This window comes from Rhinatrema bivittatum, chromosome 1 (assembly GCF_901001135.1).
Source record: "Rhinatrema bivittatum chromosome 1, aRhiBiv1.1, whole genome shotgun sequence".
Taxonomy (NCBI): domain Eukaryota; kingdom Metazoa; phylum Chordata; class Amphibia; order Gymnophiona; family Rhinatrematidae; genus Rhinatrema; species Rhinatrema bivittatum.
Genome location: NC_042615.1, coordinates 87,909,187 through 87,932,933, shown reverse-complemented (window position 1 = coordinate 87,932,933; position 23,747 = coordinate 87,909,187). Strand labels below are relative to the sequence as shown.

The 23,747-nt window shown below is 46.6% G+C and overlaps 1 protein-coding gene across 1 annotated transcript in view; it reads left to right on the top strand.

Annotated features, from left to right (window-relative positions):
* The window catches only part of NEK1 (NIMA related kinase 1), a 328,757-nt gene that overhangs the window by 302,605 nt on the left and 2,405 nt on the right, over positions 1-23,747 (top strand). Inside the window, 1 exon segment of the mRNA XM_029573804.1 lies at positions 4,787-4,919. Coding sequence (XP_029429664.1) covers positions 4,787-4,919 — 133 coding nt within the window.

Below are 23,747 nucleotides of genomic sequence, written 5' to 3'. Positions count from 1 at the left end.
CAGCCACAGCTATCTGGCCTGCTCCTCCTTAAAAACCAGTCCCACGGGGGATTCTGTCTGAAGGGAGGATCCCCTCACCACAGTATAAGGAATCAGACCCAGAAGGGTTAGGGAGGCCCCAGGGAGAAAGCAAGAAGCTATTCTCAGATATACTACAGAAGTACATAAAATTTGCTATACTGGGTCAGACCGAAGGTTCATCAAGCCCAGCATCCTGTTAACAACAGTGGCCAATCCAGGTCACAAGTACGTGGCAGGATCCCATGGGGTATATCAATTCCATGCTGCTTATCCCAGGGATAAGAAGTGGATTTCTGCAACTCCACTTTAATAATGGTTTATGGTGTTTTCCGCAGGAACTTGTCCAAATCTTTTTTAAACACACCTACACTAATAGCCTCACCACATCCTTTGTCAATGAATTCCAGAGCTTAACAATGCGTTGAGTAAAAAAGTTTTCTCTTATTAATTTTAAATGTATCATCTAGTAACTTCATTGTATGTTTTCTAGTCTTTGTAGTCTTTGAAAGAGTAAACAACCAATAAATATTTACTCATTCCACTCCACCCATTATTTTATCAACCTCTGTCATATCTCCCCTCAGTTGTCTCTTCTCCAAGCTGAAGAATACTAAGCTCTTTAGCCTTTATCATTTTGGTTGTCTTTCTCTGTACTTTTTCTACTTCTGCTATACCTTTTTCGAGATGTGGTGACCAGAACTGCACACAATATTCAAGATAAGGTCGCACAATGGACGGATACAGAAGCATTATGATATTCTTTATTTTATTCTCAATTCCTTTTTTAATAATTCCTAGCATTCTATTTACTTTCTTGTCTGCTGCTGCACACCGAGCAGACGATTTCAATGTTTTATTAACAATGATGCCTAGATCCTTTTCCCACTTTGAGCAGCATGACATCATTATGCCTCCTTGAGTTGTCATGCGGCTACAGCCATGATTCCCAGGGTCTGGTTCCGTGTCATCGAGACCAAAGTGAAGGAGATGCTCTAGGTCACAGTTATAGAGAACTCTTAACAGTGATTGTTCAATTCCCATCATACTGATATCGAAGCTAGATGGTAGCATTAGATTTTACCTTGATCTTTAAAAAGATCAAAAAGGTCTCGAAAACAGAGTGTACTTATTGATGAAGGTGAACAAGCTGATTGAGCATCTGGGATCAGACCAGTTTATCTCTACCCTTGACCTTACAAAAGGGTATTGACAGGTGTTTCTCACGTCAGCTGTGAAGGAGAAGACTGCATTCTCTATGCCAGGTGAAGTCTTCCAATTCACTGTCCTTCCTTTTAGATTTCATGGTGTCCTCACAACTTTTCAGCACTTGTTTGATTGCCTTTGGCACCCATATCAAGGTTATACAGCCACCTACTTGGATGAAATCATGGTGTACAGCATGGGCTGTACATCTAAGCCAACTCCAGGCGATCCTAACAAGTCTGAAGAAAGCAGAACTGACAGCCAATCCTAAGAAGTGCTTGCTTGGAAGGGGAAGGTCCACCCGCAGACTGAGAAGATTAAGGCAATCATATGATAAGCCTCATATGATTTTACAGGAGATTTATACCCAATTACTCGGAGAAGGCAGAACTTCTTATCCAGCTGTTGTAAAAGAAAATTCCAAAGAAGGTCCAGTGGTCTGCCACAGAAGGGCTTCTTGTTCATACCCAGATCAGTCCTGAGACACTGAAGGATTCCCCCCCTCCCTCCCGAGGCACAGTCCATGCATAGCACTGCCGAATTGAATCACCCCTGACGCGATCCACAGGCCTTAAAGCTTGTCCCATAACATGATACCATTGCCTTGACCACATTGCATGGTCGTGTCAGCTGCACTGCACAGACCTCACACAATCAGCATGAGTCCCTGCCATTGAAAGCCCAGGACCTCTGACATTACCAGGGACTCTGCAATTCTTTTCCCTCCTGCAAGCTGTGACTCACAGGCACCACCCGCCCGGCCTGCTTCCTTTTCTTGTTTTAAAGGAGCAGTGACCTTAAAAGGTATCCCCAGAAAAAGATGGGCATACTTCCCTGTTCTGGCTGCTCTAGAAATAGAGAAGACCTCAAAGGGAACGAGGGAACCAGGACCCCTGGCTTTCGGACCCTCTGGATGATAAGGGCTGAGACAGCCAGGGATAACAAACTCCCCACTTGTCTGACTTCTGCATGTATATCCTTCGATGCCTCTAAATAACGAAGACTCTCCTGAAGCTTCGACAGGACTGAGGGGTTATTCTCATAGCTCCTCATTGGCCGAGACAGGTCTGGTTTTCACTCCTTGAGGAGTTGTCGTTCCAGAAACCAATCAGTCTGGGGCAGCGGCGGATTCACGATGTCTGACCGGCCCGGGTATTCGCAGCCCAGGACACATCACGTGGTCTGCTGAGCGCAGCTCTGTCACGGCCGCGCACAGCAGACCACATGACTGGAGCGTTCGGCCCACCGGGAGATGCCCGATCCCCCGATAGGTCAATCCGCCCCTGGTCTGGGGACTTCCCCAGATCTCATTACGCAGGATCAAGTCAGACTTCGGCATCCCAACCTCCAGACCCTGGCACTCACAGCCTGGATGTTGAGAGACTGATCCTACAGCCACTTGGTCTCTTTGCTGATGCGTCTCTGGTCCTGGTGACTTTTAGAAAGCCTTGCACTAAAAAGTCTTATGGGCTGAAGTGGAAGTGGTTTTCTGTGTGGTGTGAGCAGAAACCCTAGATCCATTCTCCTGCCTCACACAAAAACTGCTTGATTACCTCCTGTACTTGTTGGAGGCTGGCTTAAAAACCAACTCCATTAGGGTCCATCTCAGTGCAATTGGCACTTACCACCTTGGTGTAGAGGGTAAGCCCATCTCTGTACAGCCCATTGTCGTATGCCTTATGCAGGGCCTGCTTCAGTTGAAGCCTCCTCTAAGGCCTCCCGCTGCATCTTGGGACCTCAGTGTGGTATTCACGCAGCTGATGAAATCTCCTTTTGAGCCGCTGCATACCTGTGATCTGAAGTACCTGACCTGAAAGGTCATAATTTTGGTGGCGGTTACTTCAGGACGCAGAGTCAGCGAATTCCAGGCCTTAGTGACTTATCCACCTTACACTCAGTTTTATCACAATAGGTGGTCCTCCATATGCACCCCAAGTTCCTGCCTAAGGTGGTGTTGGATTTCCATCTTAATCAGTTAATCGTCCTACCAATATTCTTTTCCAGACCCATTTGCACCAAGGCAAACGAGCTCTACACAGTTTGCATTGCAAGAGATCCTTAGACTTCTACCAGGAGTGGACAGAAGCCCATAGACAGTCCACCCAACTTTTTATTTCTTTTGATAGGAATAGGTTGGGAGTTGCCATTGCCAAACAGACGTTATCCAATTGGCTAGCAGATTGCATCTCCTTCTGTTATGCCCAGGCAGGACTGCATCTTGAGGGTCAGAGCCATGGCAATGTCTGTGGCCTTCTTGCGAGCTGTTCCCGTGGAGGAGATCTGCAAGGCTGCGACATGGAGTTCTTGCCACACATTTACATCCACTACTGACTGGATAGGGATGACAGTAAGTTCGGCCAGTCTGTGCTCCGGAACCTGTTTGAGATGTAGAACCCAACTCTCCCTACCTAGGGCCTGTTGTTTGGATTAAGGCTGTCTCCCCCTCTGCTACCAACAGCACCATCGATGTTGTGCCCGTTGGCACCTGGCTGGTGCTTCTTGGTCCCCTTTTGTGTTGGGGAACAGCCAGTATCTAAGGATTCACCCATGTATGAGGACTACTATCCTGCGTGTCCTAGGATTAAACATAGTTGCTTACCTGTAACAGGTGTTCTCCTAGGAGAGCAGAATCTTAGTCCTCACAAAACTCACTCACCACCCCGCGGAGTTTGGTTTCTCCTTTTGGTTATTACTTATTTTATCGGAATTCTCTGTTTTGAGACTGAAGAGGAATCTTTGAGTGGATTAGGGCATGTTGAGCATGCTCAGTGTGCCTAGTCAGAGTTCTAGAAACTTTGACAAAAAGTTTCTATGCCAGGCTTTATTGGATGATGTCACCCATGTTTGAGGTCTAACATTCTGCTGTCCTAGGAGACACCTGTCACAGGTAAGCAATTCTGCTTTCTTTCACTCAGCCCCTTTTCCCCCCGATATAACTGATTCCAATAGCTATCATTTATTAACTTTGTCAGGCTTCTGTTAACAAAGAACATATTTAAAAAAATATCTGTTTTTGTGGCGAGCCTGAAGAAATGGCTGACTTTTCACCACTTTTGCAAATAATTTCTTCTTAGTCTTGAATAATGCAGATTTATAGAAGTTAATGACATAATTACAATGAAGTACTTAAAATAAACTTAGAAATACAATCAGATATTCATGAGAGCCAAAAATATTCCTTAAATGAAAAAGAAGTCAGTAAAATTGATTGGATTGGGGCTCTAAAAAGATTTTTTTTGAGGAGTTTATTTTAAAAAAGTTTTCCTTATAATCTATTTTGCTTTCAAACTTATGTTTTTAACACAGCGCTGCTTCAAAAAACTGTATCTTGTAAAACTTGACACAAGATACATTTTAAGCCCTCTTTGCAGATATGTTCTCATTCAAATAGAGGGGAAGTTCCTTGTGTGGAGAGACTGTGAAGGGGTAGTGCAAGGTTAGGAAGAACGTGTGCTCATATAGAGTTAGAAGCACAGTGACTGTTTAGACGAGGATCATACACATAGATACTTTCTTTCATGATTTCTCTCTTGTTTGGTTTTTTGGTTTTTTTTTTGTGTAGGCTATTCATGAAGATGAAGATGAGAACATTGAGATCTGTTCAACAATAGTTCAGAATATCCTGGGCAGCAAGCATCAGCATTTATATCCCAAGATACTTCATTTGGTCATGGCAGACGGGGTGTATCAGGAAGGTAATATTTATTTTTTGCATCTTTGTGGAATTTCTACTGTGATATAGACCTTAAAACGCACTCTGGGTTATTTCAAGAATGTTGGAAGATATAAGATATCTGGCAAGTTTCAATAAAATACAAAAAAGAGGCATTATCCATTATTAAAAAAAAAAAATTAACTTAAGGGCAAGAGGGTCAGCTGTCAGTGAAGGCTAATGCCTGTTCAGAACTGAGTTCTGAATGGAGATTGACCCTTCAGTTGTCAGTTAAGGGCCATTCAGTGAGGGGAGTGCAAGGAATCAACTAATAACATAAGTGCCAGGAGTTGTCAGAACCTTTTGGGGGGGTTCCAGGATGGGTGCAGGGATTTTCACAAATATGTTGAAGCTTGAACTACAAGAGATTGGGGGTAGTGGGGATTGGCTGCTATTTTTTTACATTATCTGGCTAACTTTAGGTCTGCCATCTTTCCGACCAGATTTAGCTGAATAGCTTTACTCAGCACTAGCTTGATAAATTGAAGGAACGCCACAACACCCTGCCTTCTGTTTTTTTATTTTTTTAATCTTTCTAAGTTTTACTGGCTTACCTGGCTAAAACTTAGCCATTCAGTAAGGTGGGATGTTTGAAACTTGGTTTGTATGGTTAAGTCTCAAACTTAGCCAAACAAATGCTTTTGAATATATCGGCCCCGTTGTTAAGCTCCCTGACTCAGTTCTTCAGGTGTTGTTGCAGTGTTTATACCTTCTGTGTTTCTGTGTGACTTTCTGCCTGGGGTTCTGATGAGAGACAGTACCGCGGTTTACTTAGGTTCATAACAGTTACAGGCTGGAAGAGCTTTCAGGAATTGTAACTGCTAAAATCTCCTCAGAATTTAAATTTATTTATTTATTTATTTAACATTTTTATATACCGAAATTCATGTAGCAAAGTTACATATCATTTCGGTTTACATTATAACAGAAACAAGCATGTAAGAATATATATGTAACTTCCCTCAAGGTGCTTTAACCAGGTACAGAAAAGGTTTGTTTTAAAAATACTGTGTTTCTTCCCTAAATGCATCTAACATATAATTTCTTTTTTTAACAAGATGGTTTTAAAAATCTTTTTTTCATGGCCCTCTGTTCCTTAAAATGCAATTCTCTTGGTACTGTTTTTCCTGCCCACCTCTTGCTCCCTCTGCCCAGTACAATACCCAATATAACCACACACTTATTTTTGTGCAAATAAATACTCTTTACTGTGATAAGGAGCAAGGTAACTAATACACAATTATTTCAACTGCAGTAGAAAATTAAATACGTAAGAGAAATTAAATGGGTGTGAAAAGGAAAAAAAAACAGCAAAATGGAAATGATAAAGCAAATGAAATGTGGCTTCTTAGTTTTAGTGCACAGTCTTTATTTTCAGTTCCTATGAGATGATACATCAATGAACTTTTTAGTTGGCATACTTTGCTTTCAACCATGTGGGAGAAAATGTTTTTTAAACTACAATTTTGTGTTTAAGAGTTAGATAACATTTGCTTGTAAGATGGCTATAGCAGAGGCATCATTCACAATTTGTTCCACTACTTACAGGTTCTCCTCTGTGTAGATGTTGAGAGGAGCATCACAGCTCTTTTTCCCAGTTCCACAGCACTGAAGATTACAGGTGTTAGCAGCCTTATAGTGCTGCAATGTGAGCTGCAGCTTTGAAACAAAACATAGCAAGTAGCAATCTTCATGCTTCCTTCTATGATTTTTTTTTTTTATTCACTATAAGGTGGCCAACTGCCCAGTTTTAGACTAGACAATCTAGTTTTTAGGCTAATTATACAGTAACTAGTTACAGGGGTAACTGGACACAAATAATCTGATCAAGGCTGTGTGTGTCTGGCCCTGGAGTAGCATCTGCATTGCTCAGGGTGCACTCAGCTAGTTGGAACATATTCCCAGCTCTGTCAACTGGTGCTCCAATCAGGAATCCCTTCTATGTGGGAGATTCATGCAGGAAGTGTATCTGCATGCCAGAGTAGAGCCAGTGCTCACCACCACTGATGCTATGGCACTGTCGCTCATGCCACCAGTATAGTCATGCTGTTGCCTCCTATAGCTCACATATGGGCCGATTATAGTACAGTGCGCTCCAACGGATCATACTGTTAACCCGCCATTGGACGCAGGTTTTCGACATGGTAGCGTTACCCCTTATTCAGTAAGGGGCCGAAAATGCGCGTCCAATCCCCCGAACCTAATAGCGCCCGCAACATGCAAATGCATGTTGATGGCCCTACTAGGTATTCCCTCGCAATTCAGAAAACAAAATGTGCAGCCAAGCCGCACATTTTGCTTTCAGAAATTAGCGCCTACCCAAAGGTAGGCGCTAATTTCTTCAGGCACCGGGAAAGTGCACAGAAAAGCAGTAAAAACTGCTTTTCTGTGCACCCTCTGACTTAATATCATGGCGATATTAAGTTGGAGGTCCCGAAGGGTAAATAAATAAATACATTTTAAAAAAAATTTGAAGTCGGCCTGCGGCTGTCGGGTCGAAAACCGGATGCTCAATTTTGCGGCGTCCGGTTTCCGAGCCCGTGTCAAGCCCACTGACAGCCTCCGCGCCGGTCCAAAAGAAGGCGCTAGGGATGCGCTAGTGTCCCTAGCGCCTCCTTTTGCCTGTTTTTACCGCCAGGCCTCATTTAAATACAGAATCGCGCCACAGGACAGTGGCCTGTGCGCGCACCGGGAGAGTGGACGTTCGCCCGCTCTCCCGCGGACTTTACTGTATCGGCCCGATAGTTGGCTGCCACAGCCATGGCCTCTTCCTGACTGTGGCTTCTGCTGCATGGCATGACCACTGCTGCTTCTTCCCACTAAAAGGCAATTATCTGTTCTAATTTCCCACTAAAAGGCAATTATCTGTTCTAATTTCCACAGGAATTAAATGTAGTTTATTCTACCTTTGCTTTTATATTGTGTTTATTGTCTAATCCTGTAAGGATGGAAAAAGGGTAGTTTTTTCCATGACAAGAGGATGTAGAACAGTAATGAATGTGACTGGAGTAGAAAGGAGTGGAGTGGCCATGGCCAAAGAACACAAGGCAGCAGTGTCCACTGTTAAATAGGCTAATAAGACTATCAATCTCCATGTAGACTCCCTACCACGTTCACCAACTTGTGATGCACTCTTGGCCTCATTCAATGCGATGGGCTTTAAGCAAATAATAACAAGCCCCACACACAAAGCAGGTCACTCCTTAGATTTAATCTTTATAAACTCTCCTATCCTCCCAAACTCTCCCTCCTGCACCCCCATACCCTGGTCTGACCACTCCCTCATTAGAGCAAAATTTTCAATAAAAAACAAGCCACCCTCACACGCACAAAAAATAAAACCATCCACTTCAGAAAGCCCTGTACCAGAGACGACCTAATCACAGCACTTGCCAATGATCTTGAAAAACCTGATTTAACTGATGCCGAATCTGCACTTTCATCTTGGAATCACCTCACTAGCAACATTGCTGACAAAATCTGCCCATTACATACTAAAGAACTAAACCCCTCACACAATTCAAAAAAAGCTCGGTACAATCCAGAATTAAAAATGATGAAGCGCGCCCTAAGAAGCCAGGAAAAGAAATGGCGCAAAGATCCCTCTCCCACACAAATTGCAAAATACAAATCTTCCCTACACATCTACCGCGAGACCATCCATAAAACCAAGCGAAACTTCTACGCTAGAGAATCCATAACTTACAATTTAATGCCAAAGCCCTATTTGCATACGTCTCAGATCTAACCAAAACTCCCCCCCCCCCACCCATACCTGACGAGGACGCCAAAATAAAAGGTGAAGACCTAGCACAATTTTTCCGTGACAAAATATCTAAACTCATGACACGTTTTCCAACAGCTACCTTACACACTAAAGCCCTTCCAAAAAACCCACATGCCTCCCTAAACTCTTGAGTCCACTGCCTTCACTGAAATTAGAAGCAATCTTAAAGAAAATTAAACCCTCCTCACACCCATCTGATACAATTCCTACTAAATTCCTCCTGTCCATCCCTAACATCATATCCCAACCTATAGCCAACATCATCAACCGTTCAATCAACCTTGGAAATGTTCCAACCTCATTAAAACAAGCTATAGTCAAACCTATACTAAAGAAACCGAAGCTGGACCCTACAGAACGGGCCAACTATCGCCCAATCTCTAACTTACCCTTCTTATCAAAAATTCTGGAAAAAGTAGTGTTGATTGACTCCCGGTATGGGAACCAAAGGCAGTAGTAAACCTCCATCTATCTGACTATCTGGAAAAACATAATATTCTTTTCCCATCGCAATTTGGCTTCCATAAGTACTTCAGTACGAAAACCCTCCTGATCTCCCTGACAGATTCCTTCCTCAAAGGATTGGACAAAGGCCACTCTTACATCCTTGCATTGCTAGATATTTCCTCCGCCTTTGACACAAAAAGCCACAACATCCTACTCAACCAGCTCACTGAAATTGGCATTTCAGGAATCCCGCTTTGCTGGTTCGAATCCTACCTAAATAACAGACAATGCAAAGTTAGAATAGGTAACAGTGAATCCAAAGCAATTGACCTATCACGAGGCGTTCTACAAGGCTCTTCCTTATCCTCTACACTTTTTAACATCTACCTACTACCACTCTGCCACCTCCTCTCTGAGCTCGGTCTTACGCACGTCATGTGTGCGGATGACGTATAAATCCTCATCCCTATTACCGATTCTTTACCCAAATCCCTCAAAATCTGGGAAACCTCTCTCTACAATCAACAATCTTCTCACTAACCTCAACCTTGCACTCAATACATCCCAAACAGAAATCATGATCATTTCACCCCAACACAACACCTTCACACTCTCCCAACCTAATACCTTCCTATCTACAATCTCCATTTCACAGCACGTACGAGACCTAGGCGTCATCATTGACAATCAACTTAACCTAAAAAAATGTATTAACTCCACAATTAAAGAATGCTATTTCAAACTTTACACTCTAAAAAAAAATCTAAGACCCCTCTTCCACCTCAACGACCTTCGCACAGTACTCCAGTCCACCATTTTCTTGAAAATCAACTACTGCAACGCCCTCCTTCTAGGCCTTCCCAAAAACACCATCTCCCCATTCCAAATGCTGCAGAAGGCTGCCGCCCGTATTCTCACTAACACTCGCAAAAATGAACATATCACCCCTATTCTCGAAGAACTACACTGGCTCCCAATTTCATTTCAAATCCGCTATAAGACCCTCACCATCATACACAAAACCTTATACAACCAAAATATGCATTGGCTTAATGACTCCCTACATTTCCGCACCCCCTAATAGACCCACTAGATCACACCACATGGCAACACTACACATACCCTCTCCTAAACTTACACATCATACCATCACGAAAGAGCGTGCCCTATCCATTGCAGGGCCTGCACTCTGGAATACTATGCCCACCGACCTACGCCAAGAGCACTGTTCACAAAAATTCAAACAAAAACCGAAAACCTGGCTATTCAAACAGGCATTTACTTGACCCAATCTCACTTACATGCCCTACCCTCAATTATACCTCTACACTTCTATCTTGCCTTTATACTTCTACCTTGCCACTCAATCTCATTTCTATGCCCCCCTTCTGCCTTTCCCCCTTCACTTTCCCCTACCCTATTACAATGCAAAACTTAATCCAATTCCAACACCAATCTCCTTGGGCAGCTCCCTTCTTTCTTCTTCATACCTTGTACATATCTAATCATTGTTGTATATTTTATATCTATACTTACATTTCTTATATTAATTACTCAGTTCAATTCCCGCTATTTAATCAACCTGCCTTACTTTATTGTTATTTTAAAGACAGTTCATTGTAAAGCCTATACGCTGTATTTCTTGTTCCATGTAAACCAATGTGATGTTTCCAACGAATGTCGGTCTAGAAAAACTTTAAATAAATAAAAATAAAGACCAGAGTTTTGGATTCTGATTCAAAATGGCAATTTTTCACCTGGGTATTTTTGAGACGTAGACTCTTTGTAGATCACAGAAAGCACTGAATCTTCCCCTGTGAAGATTTCTGAATGTTCTGCCTTTTTACAGCATGATTATCATAGTACAAAAACTGCTTCAACTCTGGTAATGTCATTGTGGAGGAAATAGAGCAATACATAAGAATATAAGAAATGTCATATTGGGACAGACCAAAGATCAGTCAAATCTAGCAGCCTGTCTGTCGGAAGCCAATCCAGGTCACAAGTACCTGGTAGCATCCCAAAGAATAAGACCAAGTCTACATGGCTAATAGTGTTTTATGGACTTTTTCTCCAGGAACATGTCCCAACCCTTTTTAAATTCAGCTACATTAATTGCTTTCATCATATCCTCTGGCAATAAATTTCACAGTTTAATTGTGCACTAATTGAAAAAAAATCTTTCTCAGATTTGTTTAAATGTGCTACCTATTAGTTTCATGGAATGTACCCTAGTCCTAGTTCTATTGGAAAGAGTAAATAACTGTTCCCTACTTTCCCATTCCATGCTACTTGTGATTTCCTAGACCTCTATCATATCTCCTATCAGTTGTGTCTTCTTTAGGCTGAAAAGCATTAATCTGTTTAGTCTTTCATCTAGAGTAGCTGTTCCATCCCTTTTATCGTTTATGTTGCCTTTCTCAGCACCTTTCTTAGTTCCGTTATATATTTCTTGAGATGGAGTGACCAGATCTGCACACAATACTCAAGATGATGTCAAACTATGGATTGATTCAGAGGCTTTATGATATCTTCATTTTATTTTCCATTCCTTTTATAATACCTAATATTCTATTTTCTTTTTTGACCGCTGCTGCACACTGATCCAAGGCTTTCAAAATATTGGCCAAGATGACACAAAGATCCTTTGCTTGGGTGATAACAATTAATACAAAGAACATAAGAAATTGCCCATGCTGGGTCAGGCCAAGGGTCCATCAAGCCCAGCATCCTGTTTCCAACACTGACAACATGGATCCAGTTCTCATATCTCAGAAAAGACTTTACTTGATCATGTGTGAGAGTAACACATACACACACACGTTGCTGCTTCTTTCTGATGCTGCTTTTGTAGCCCCTCAAACAGAAGTTTTAAGTTCTTAAAAAAAAAACAATAAAGTAACAACATAAGAAATTGCCATACTGGGTCAGACCAAGGGTCCAGAAAGCCCAGCATCCTGTTTCCAACAGTGACCAATCCAGGCTAAAAGTACCCAAAAACTAAGTATATCCCATGCTACTGATGCTAGTAATAGCAGTGGCTATTTTCTAAGTCAACTTGATTAATAGCAGGTAATGGACTTCTCCTCCAAGAACTTATCCGAACCTTTTTTAAACCCAGCTACACTAACTGCAATAACCACATCCCCTGGCAACAAATTGCAGTGTTTAATTGTGCGTTAAGTGAGAAAAAATTTTCTCCAATTAGTTTTAAATGTGCTATATGCTAACTTTCAGGTCGATACTGTAACGTGCGGTTAAAGATTTCCCGTCTGTAACGTGCTGGGAGCGCACAATTCGGACGCGTAAGGCGATCCAGCGATACAGTCTCCAGTTTCACGCATCCTTAGCGCTTCTTAAAACAGATGCATAACCCTTTCCGCACGCAGCATGTATATGATATGTAAATGAACGAATTAGCTGTATAATGAAGGAATTAGCTATTCCCCTCCGATACTGTGACGCGTGCTCAGATTATCTCCTTTGTAACCCGCTATTTTGCCGCGTCCTTAACCTGTTTACCGCCTACCCTCTACTTGGTGTTAGTGTGGTGTTCGAAAATTAAAACGGGAATAAAGTGTAAAAAATGGGGGTAAAACTGTAAAGTGTAAAAAGCATTGCAGCGTAAGTTATTTATATATATGTATAAATACCTGTCACTTTCCGAATCCCCCAGGCGTGCGGTCATCGAGGCGGCGGCGGGAGCCGGCGGGCAGATGGGCGCCCGTTCATCCAGGCGGCGGCGGGAGCCGGCGAGCGGGTGGGCGCGCGTTGGATCCAGGCGGCAGTGGGAGCCGGCGGGCAGGTGGGCGTGCATTCATCCAGGCAGAGGGAGCCGGCGGCGAAAGCAGCCTCCAGCTCCCTCTGCCTGGATGAATGCACGGCCCCCGCCGGCAGTGAATGAATGACCGTGCGATTTCGGTGCTCAAGGCCCCGTCCGGTCTCCGGTGCAGCCCCAGTCCTGTCCCCTCCTCCCGAAGCAAAAAAAAACCAAAAAACGAAAAAGCAAGGCTCAGGCCTGCTACAGTAGTCCCTTCTCCCTTCTCCTCTCCTCCCGATTTCGGCGCTCAAGGCGGCCGGGTGGGCGTGCATTCATCCAGGCAGAGGGAGCCGGCGGGGAAAGCGGCCTCCGGCTCCCTCTGCCTGGATGAATGCACGGCCCCCGCCAGCAGTGAATGAATGCCCGTGCGATTTCGGCGCTCAAGGCAGCCGGGTGGGCGTGCATTCATCCAGGCAGAGGGAGCCGGCGGCGAAAGCGGCCTCCGGCTCCCTCTGCCTGGATGAATGCACGGCCCCCGCCGGCAGTGAATGAATGCCCGTGCGATTTCGGCGCTCAAGGCCCTGTCCGGTCTCCGGTGCAGCCCCAGTCCTGTCCCCTCCTCCCGAAGCAAAAAAAAAAAAAACGAAAAAGTAGCAAGGCTCGGGCCTGCTACGGTAGTCCCTTCTCTCTTCTCCTCTCCTCCCGATTTCGGCGCTCAAGGCGGCCGGGTGGGCGTGCATTCATCCAGGCAGAGGGAGCCGGCGGCGAAAGCGGCCTCCGGCTCCCTCTGCCTGGATGAATGCACGGCCCCCGCCGGCAGTGAATGAATGCTCGTGCGATTTCGGCGCTCAAGGCGGCCGTGCATTCATCCAGGCAGAGGGAGCCGGCGGCGAAAGGGGCCTCCAGCTCCCTCTGCCTGGATGAATGCATGGCCCCCGCCGGCAGTGAATGAATGCCGGCGGGGGCCATGCATTTCTCCAGCTTGGCGTACAGTCGGTTTTCTCGTAACTTTAGCAAAACCTGGCGCACGTGTTGGCGATGTTCCTCAAGGTCCCGGGAGAAAATCAACACGTCGTCCAGGTAGACAATGACCGAAATGTACAAGAGGTCGCGCAGCACCTCGTTCATTAAATTTTGAAACACGGCTGGGGCGTTGCAGAGACCAAATGGCATGACGAGGTACTCATAATGACCGTCCCTGGTGTTAAAGGCGGTCTTCCACTCGTCTCCCGGTCGTATCCGTACGAGGTTATATGCCCCTCTAAGGTCCAACTTGGTGAAGATGCGGGCCCCCTGCAACCGATCAAGGAGTTCCGGAATCAGGGGCAACGGATAGCGATCTCGTCGGGTGATCTGGTTCAGGCCCCGGTAGTCGATACAGGGTCGAAGAGACCCATCCTTTTTGGCCACAAAGAAGAAGCCGGCTCCCGCGGGGGATTTGGATGGTCTAATGAATCCTCGGTCTAGATTCTCTTTAATGTAGGCGGACATGGCCTTGGTCTCAGGCAGGGACAGAGGATACACTCTACCGCGAGGAGGCGTGGTATCTGGCAGTAAATCTATCGCACAGTCGAAAGGGCGATGTTCCAGTAGCAACTCAGCCTTTTCTTTAGAGAAGACATCCCGGAAGGCCTGGTACTGTGGTGGTACTGTCAGCGGGGCCGCCAGGAGTGGAAGCGTCTGAAGCGGACGAGCAGGAAGACTACTGTGAGAGCAAGCTGGTCCCCACGACGTGATCTGAAGCGAGTGCCAGTCTATTACTGGCGAGTGTTTCCTTAGCCAGGGCAGTCCGAGGATGAGCGGGTGAATGGATCTCTCAAGGATGAGAAAAGAGATCTCTTCTTTATGAAGAAGTCCGACCTGAAGCTGGAATAGTTGTGTACGAGTGGTAATGGTCCCTGGGAGAGGGACCCCTTGGATGGATGATACCCGCAAAGGTGGTTCTTGCGGCACTACTTTAAGTTGCAGTTGTTGTACTAGATCTCGGAGGATAAAATTCCCCCCGGACCCGGAGTCAATCAGCGCCAGGGTATCGAAACCTCCACTCGGAAGACATAGTCTCGCTGGGACAGTACATGGGGAGTTCGAAGAGGTACTGCCTAGAATCAACTCCCCACTCGATTTTAGGTTCGGCCGTTTCCCGGACGCTCTGTACAGCGAGCCAGGAAGTGCCCCTTACCACCGCAGTAGAGACATAAGCCCTGCGAGCGGCGGCGCCTCTGTTCCTCGGCGGATAGCGGACCCCGACCCAATTGCATGGGTTCTTCAGGCGGAGAGGCGGCTGACGCAGACGGTGACGCTTGAACCCGAGGGGTCGTGGTTCGATGAGCGGACAGCCCCTGGACGGACCTTCGCTCTCGAAAACGGCGCTGGATGCGCCGGTCCATGCGTCCAGCCAGTTCTATGAGTTCCTGTAGGTCGTCCGGAAGATCCCGGGCCGCGAGTTCATCCTGGAGCCGAGGAGATAGACCCTCCAGAAAAATCCCATGTAAGCTGTCCTCCCCCCAGGCCAGCTCGGTGGCCAGGGTCTGGAACTCCATCGCAAATTCCTCTAGGGGGCGATTACCATGTTTCAGCTGGAGAAGTTCTGAGGCAGCTGTGGAGGCCCGGGATGGTTCGTCAAAGATCCTCCGGAAGGCTTTGACGAACTGCACGAGGTTACTTAAGCGGGAGTCTTGGCGCTCCCAAAGGGAGGAAGCCCAAGCCAAGGGTTTCCCATCCAGGAGGGAAATAATGTAGGTTGTCTTAGACCGGTCCGTGGTGAACTGCGCAGGCAGGAGGTCAAAACGGATGTAGCAGTGATTGAGGAATCCCCGACATGCCTTCGGATTCCCCGAGTACCTAGGGGGCGCTGGCATCTGTACCGGGACAGGGGAACCCGGGTTGACCTGAGACGTGGATACTGCGGGGTGAGCTGCAGAGGTCCCATCTATGCGATCCGCCAGGCGTTGAACGGCAGACATCAATGTATCGAGGCAGGATTGCTGTTGCTGCAGCTTCTGGGCAATGCCCGGAATAGCCTTTAGACCGGCAAGATCCGCCGGGTCCATGGCCTTGCAATCTGTTGGATTCGTGGACCCTTGGGCCGGTCGGAGCCAGAGAATGGATTGCTGAAGATGGTTGCAGCAGTGGCCCCGGCCGGGAGGCGGCAAGGACAGGCTGGTGGCTGGTCGAAGGTGGAACTCTGGGAGCCCTACGCGACCAAGGGCTTTGGCGAGGAAGCAGGAGATGGTGGCGTTGGCACTGTGGTGAGAAGATCTTCGCCCTGGAAGCCGATCCTCCCCCGAGAAGAGCTCGTAGGAGTTCGGCCGCTGGGACTTAGGAGATTCACCCTGGAAGCCGGAGTCCCCCCAGGAGGAGCCCGTAGGAACCCGGCCACTGGGACTTAGGAGGGCCCGCGGGGGCCTGGTTAGAAGAAGTCCAAGGTTGAGTGCTGAAGAGTCGTCGCTCGCCAGTCCAGAGTCTGGAACCAATGGATCACCGTAAGCCAGTCCAAGGTCAGGAGCCAGAGAATCAACGTAAGCCGGTCCGGGGTCAGAAGCCAGAGAATCAACGTAAGCCGGTCCGGAGTCAGAAGCCAGAGAATTACCGTAAGCCAGTCCGGGGTCAGAAGCCAAGAATCAACGCAAGCCAATCCGGGGTCAGGAGCCAAGCAGGAGACAAAGAAGCAGGAACGCAGCAACTGGATACAGGAAACCCTGGGAACCTCGTTGCAAGGCAAGGAGAGGATCTCGGTGCAGGGTTTAAATACCCTGAGCGTCTGACGTCATCCAGGAGGCAGTGCTGTGAGTTCCCGCGCTGGCCCCTTTAAGACTTGGGGCCTGCCGCGCGCGCGCGGCTAGGGGGCGGGGCCTAGCCGCGGAGAACGCCGGCAGCCAGCGCGGCGTGGGAGCGCCGTTCTCGGGGCCTGCATGGCCCGACCGCGGCTCGGGGGAGCCTGAAGATGCGGCGGAACTGGAGGGGAACCGCGACGGGGTAAGAGGCGGTCCCGGGGGCGGCCCGGGATCGCAACAACTATCCCAGTCCTGGAATCCTGGGAATTCTTTTCAACATGAAGATCGGCTGTGTCCGTTTAATGGAGCAGAGGATTCAGACGTTTCAGGTTGAAATATGGAGTTTATTAGCCTCTCTGAGGCCTATGGCATGGACTTATCTGCTGCTGTTGGGCTCTATGGCTGCCACCTTGGATTTGATTTACATAAGAACATGCCATACTGGGTCAGACCAAGGATCCATCAAGCCCAGCATCCTGTTTCCAACAGTGGCCAATCCAGGCCATAAGAACCTGGCAAGTACCCAAAAACTAAGTCTATTCTATGTTACCGTTGCTAGCAATAGCAGTGGCCATTTTCTAAGTCAACTTAATTAATAGCAGGTAATGGACTTCTCCTCCAAGAACTTATCCAATCCTTTTTTAAACACAGCTATACTAACTGCACTAACCACATCCTCTGGCAACAAATTCCAGAGTTTAATTGTGCGTTGAGTGAAAAAGAACTTTTTCTGATTAGTTTTAAATGTGCCACATGCTAACTTCATGGAGTGCCCCCTATCCGAAAGAGTAAATAACCGATTCACATCTACCCGTTCTAGACCTCTCATGATTTTAAACATCTCTATCATATCCCCCCTCAGCCGTCTCTTCTCCAAGCTGAAAAGTCCTAACCTCTTTAGTCTTTCCTCATAGGGGAGCTGTTCCATTCCCCTTATCATTTTGGTGGCCCTTCTCTGTACCTTCCCCATCGCAAGTATAATCTTTTTTGAGATGCGGTCTCACCATGGAGCGATATAGAGGCATTATGACATTTTCCGTTTTATTCACCATTCCCTTTCTAATAATTCCCAACATTCTGTTTGCTTTTTTGACTGCCGCAGCACACTGAACAGACTATTTCAATGTGTTATCCACTATGACGCCTAGATCTCTTTCTTGGTTCACATGAGACCCTTACAGAGAATCTTATCCATGTGGGATCATCAGTCGCAGGATAACGTGGTGTAGCTTTCTATTCTGGCATAAGTAGAGCACAGTCTAGTTTGGTGGCTAAGGAGAAAGAACCCCTCAAACCAATAGACTGGCATCCATTGTTACTGCTTGGATAACAGTAACAATGGATGCCAGTCTAATGGTTTAAGGGGTTCTTTATCAGGGTTAGGTGACCCAGGGAACCTGGATATTGAAAGAGATCAAATGATCCATCAACCATTTTGGAAACCAGGGCAATATGGTTGCCCTTTTACCTTTTGTGCCTTTCCTTCAGGTGCAGGTGGTCAGACAGTTGTCAGAGAATGCGACAGCGGGTAGCATATGTGAACCAAGGGAGGGAATAAATGTATTGGTGTCTCAGCTGAGGCATGTCTTCTCGTGGATTGGGTGGGGAAGCATTTCAGCGTTATACATAGGAGTAAAGGAGGCGGATTTTCTCAATCACATCTCCATGGACCACAACGGGTGTTCTTCCTAACAGTTGGGGAGAACTGGTGATGGATCTGATGGCGTCAACCAGAAATGTGAAGGTGAGAAGATTTTTCAGCAGAAGAAAAGAAAACTGGTCACTGGATCTAGATGCCTAGAATCATCAGTCAGAACTACACTTGCAAGGAAGCATACTTTCAGCCACTCTTTTTAATATGTATTTGTTCCTTTATGTAGAATATTGGATCAGAAGGTACCTTTTTACAAGGCTTACACTGGTGATATTCAGATTCTCTTTCCATTAAAAATGGCTATAGAAACAACAGTTCTGAGAGTTACCAATTGTTTAATGGATATAAAGACCTGGATGACTGCCAGTCAGCTGGTACTGAACATAAAGAAGATAGAGGCTATGTTAATTTTTAAAATGTTGGATTGGGTTCCTGCCCTGGAATAATGTTTGATGGCACACTGATTCCATCTAAGGTCAAAACACACAATTTATGCTTCTTAATGGACCCAACTTTAATATATGTAGCACATTTGAATAGCTTACTAGGATCAAGTTTTTATAAATTATGGGTTTTACGACATCTTGGTGGAGGAGTAGCCTAGTGGTTAGAGCCAGCAGGCTATGAACCAGGGAAGCCAGAGTTCAAATCCCACTACCACTCCTTGTGAGCTTGGGCAAATCACACACTATTGAATCAGATTAGATTATAGCCAACATAGACTGTAGTAGCCCTCTGGGGACATAGAAAATACCTACTGTACCTGAATGTTATGCACCTTGAGCTCTAATGAAAAGGCATGAGCTAAGTACACTAAATAGAAGAAAGAGAAGGTGATTATGCCAGGGGATGGGGGGAGAGGAAAGGAAGGTGAAGAAGATTATGCCTGGGAGTAAGTTGAGGAAAGGAAAGGAACTGAACTGTGATTATGCCTGGGGTTAACAGGGAAGGGATGGTGATTATGCCAGGAGGTTAGAGGGAGCGGAAAGAGAAGGTGATTGTACCAGAGGGTGGGAGGAGAAGGAAGGGAAGGTGATTGTGCCTGGGGGGAAGCTGAGAAAAGAGAAGGGACAATGATATTGGCAGGGGGTAGGAGTAGAAGAAAAGAAAGAAAAGGTGATTGTGCTGGGGGGGTTATGGGAAGAGGGGATGTGATTATGTCTGTTGGGAAGGGGAAGGAAGGAAAAGCAGATTATGCCAGGAGATTGGAGGAGAGTAAAGGAAAGGGATGGTGATTTTCTCACAGGACAAGCAGGATGGTAGTCCTCACAAATGGGTGACATCGAGGATGGAGCCCTGTACGGAAAACTTTTCTGTCAAAGTTTCAACAAGCTTTGACTGACACTGGCACACTGGGTGCACTGAGCATGCCCAGCCTGCAATTATCCCTGTGAGCCACAGGTGTCTCCCTCAGTCTTCTTTTTTCCGCTCTGCAGTAAGCATAGCGGTTGGAGCTCTGTGAGGATTTTTTAACTAATTACCTCATGGAAACACTTAACTTTTCACTTCAAAAAACACTTTTCCCTGCACAGGTCTCCCTCCGCGTACGTTTTTACGACGCTCGGTGAGTACTAATTCTTATTTTTCGGTCAGTTTCTGTCACTATCTTAAGGTTGTTAACTGACTGAAGCCTTCCCTTCCCCCATTTTTCAGTTAGCTTTAAACAGCTTGCGAGTATCTCTGTGACACTCTGCTTGCTTATGCTAGTGGGGTAGGGATTTTTTCCTTAACTTTAGGACCTCTGTAGCTTCAAGTCCTTCGTTCCCTGGTACCCTCACGCAGTCGATACCCTATCGCTACACCGGGACCCTCCTAAACCGCCCTGGGCTTTTATATGTCATCAGCGCCCCTCCCCCCACGGTGCCCTGATGCCTTTATCCATGTTTTTTGCTTTTCAGTGCTACCAGGCTTTTTCCTCCTACGCACTGTTTTTTTCCTTGGGCTTCCTCGGTGCCGTCCCTACCCGGATGCATGCCATTGACGCACACGCTGTTAGTCACTGCCATGCATACTCGGGTCGCCGCCACCGCTGCCCGAGACACTTTTTAACGATCCCAGGGTCACTTCATCGATGCCACCCCCCCTTTTGGGGATGCCATCGATGCCCCATCCTCCCCAACGATGTCCAGCCCTTTTCCATCGGTGGGCATCAGTGCCACATCGATTCGTCGGTGGGCATCGATGCCGGATGGTCCCCATCGGTGGACATCGGTGCCGGATGGTCCCCATCGATGGACATCGGTGCCGGATGGCTTGTCCGTCGATGGCATCGGTGCCAGGTCCTTTTGCATCGATGGACACCGATGCCCAGGTGTTTCATCCATGGGCATCTATGTTAGAATGCATCCATCGAGGGCAGTCGATGCCAGGCTGCTCCCATCGGTGAAATTCGATGCCCAGGTGGGTCCCATCGGTGGGTATCCATGCCGGCTCGATTCCGTGGATGGGCGTTGATGCCAATGCCAGCCTTATGGCTGGCATCGATGCCCATGCCGATTCCAGGACTGGCGTTGATGCCGGGATGGAATTCATCGACTGGGAGATCCATGCCATCGATTCCATACGTGTCCATATCGATGCCACCGACACACGTGTCTGGGGCACCGATGCCATGTACACTTGGAAATCTGAGTCTGTCCAAATCGATACCGTCAACGTCTGTGGCCCTATAGTTGATGCCCGTGGCCATGCCACAAACGGCATAAATGCCCGCCTCCATGCATCGATGCCCTCGACACCTCCGTTTTCCTTCGGTGTCCTTGACGCCCTATTGATTCGACTTCGACTCAGTCGATGCCGGTATCTTTTTCAATAACGGCAATGTTTTTCGATTATTCGATTCCACATCGTTTCAAAGATACCTATGCCACTGCTGTCAGTGCCCGTCACTGTCATCATTCTCCTGGCCAGTCATCGACAATTTTTCATACCCATTTTGATGATATCCTCGAAGCCCCTTAGGTTGCCTTCAATATCGTCAATACCGACATAGCACCGCCACATAATACCCTCGCCTCCTCACATTGCTCCACGCTTTGGGTTCTTTTTTAAGCCCCGTATTAGCTTAAGACACTCCATTGTGTCAGGAGCAGAGCAGGCGTGCTGACAGTTCGTCATCGATCGCCTTCCAGGACGATGAGGGCTTCCATCTCGGCGCTGGGGAAAGACCGGTCCGAGCACCGTGGCACCCATCATCGCCGACATCGTGATCGTCCCTGATTCTTATCCCAGTTCGAACTAGGACCTAGTCTCCTTCGACTCATGCTCGCAATTCCTTAGGGTTATAAAGTTTCTCCTGAAAGCTGTCAACCCATTATGCATCTATTGCACTCCAGCATAGTTTCTCATAAACTTCCTGGACGTTGCACCCATGAGTTATGCCCTTATGCCTTCCAATACTGCTTTTGCAACAATTCTTTGTGCATACAGACAGACAGCATAGGGACAATGTGCTTTCCAACTCATAAGCACGCATTACCTCTTAGCTGCTCTGCTAGACAGCTGCGCAGCTCTACCCTTGGCCCTTGTTCACTTCATGCGTCCTTGGGCCACATATCTAAGAGATTTAATGAACGCTCTATCAGACCTTCTCCACGTAGGTTCTATCCTCTCGAATGGTCTCAATTACATGTGTACAGGGCAAATCTTTTAACGCTGAGTTTAACTAAACTTTCCTCTGCGTCTGCATCACTCCATACGATGCACAGGTTCTGCTCCCTGCACATGTTTCCTATGCGTTCCCTTAGATACCTTTTCTTCCATCAAAGGCCTCTTCAATATATCTCTTCTGCTGCCTCTCGTAGCCAGCATTCTTCTAATGTTGAACTGGGATGGGGTTCAGTATTCTTTTCCCCACTCCCTGACTGAGATCAGTATGCTTTCCCATACTTCTCAATCCATCATATCAGTAACCTTTTATTCTCTCACCAGTCAGTCCCAAATCATAGACTTACTGATGTTCTTAGGTTCTGGTAGCGTCACAAAACCTTCTAAACATAAATCTTGCCGTTTAATATGGCAGGCTTTACCTCCTGACGCTAAAAAAAAAAAAGAGGTATTACCCCTTTTACTTTTCCACCATTTTTTCTTACTCCCTCGGATTCTGTTCTCCAGACATCCTCCACATAGATACACCTTTCTCTTAGGAGGTGTATCGTTTTGGGAGTTGGGTTCCCGTTTTCGGTAATCCTCTCTGAGTCGGCTTACCATGGATTATCCACTGATCAAGCCGCCTCTATTTCTCTAATCACGGAATGAACATATATATTCTCCTTAAGTCTCATACATTCTACGTTTGAGCCTTTCCATTCCTCTCTTCCACAGTTTGGCAAGGGAACTTCTTTCCCTCTTAATGTCATTCCTGCCAGCAGGGTCCGTGAGTTATGCACTCTTTCCATACTCACCTGACTCCGTTCCTCTGCCACTGAGTAGTTCTACGCATTCAACTTTCTATCCTTTTCAGGTAGATGTTGTATCTCCTTTCCTCAGGAAATACTCTATTAATTTTTCCTAACCTCTCTCTCTCGCCCTAGGGAGAGACTGGGTTTTCCACATTCCTGGACAGTAATGCTGCGCTTACATTCTATCTACATTGCACTGCATTCCATGTGAATTCCACTTGACTCTTTCCTTCATGCAAGGGTCAAGCTGCTACTTCCAGTGGCCACACAGACCTAATCCTTCTGATTAAGTGGTCTATATTTCCTTTCCTACCAACAAGCAGACATTTCACTACAACACTGTGGGTATCCACATACTGTTGTGTCCGTCTTAGCCTTAACAGCTTCCCTTTGGTTACTGCTGCTTGTACTTTTTTATCAGGTTGCAGCCTGGAGTCCTCTCCATACCTTCGCAGCCTATTATTGCTTACATTTGACTAGCCGGCATGCTCCATGTTTGGCCAGTCCGCCTACTCTTACTTTTTTCAATTCACTACCCAACATCCTTCCACGAACCCATTATGGTGTTGCGGATGCCCTCCGTTCCCATTTCCACCTCAGTCGTTACGCCTTTGCGCATCTGCGGTGTATCTGGTGCATTCCCGGGCATCCTCAGCTCGGTACTCACCCATTTGTGAGGACTACCATCCTGCTTGTCCTGTGAGAAAGCAAATGTTGCTTACCTGATGTAACAGGTGTTCTCACAGGACAGCAGGATGTTAGTCCTCACGAAACCAGCCCGCCACCCCGCGGAGTTGGGTCTGTATACTTTTATTTTAGTTTCGCTTGCGCTTTTTAGCTATAAGACGAGACTGAGGGAGACACCTGTGGCTCACAGGGATAATTGCAGGCTGGGCATGCTCAGTGCACCCAGTGTGCCAGTGTCAGTCAAAGCTTGTTGAAACTTTGACAGAAAAGTTTTCCGTACAGGGCTCCATCCTCGATGTCACC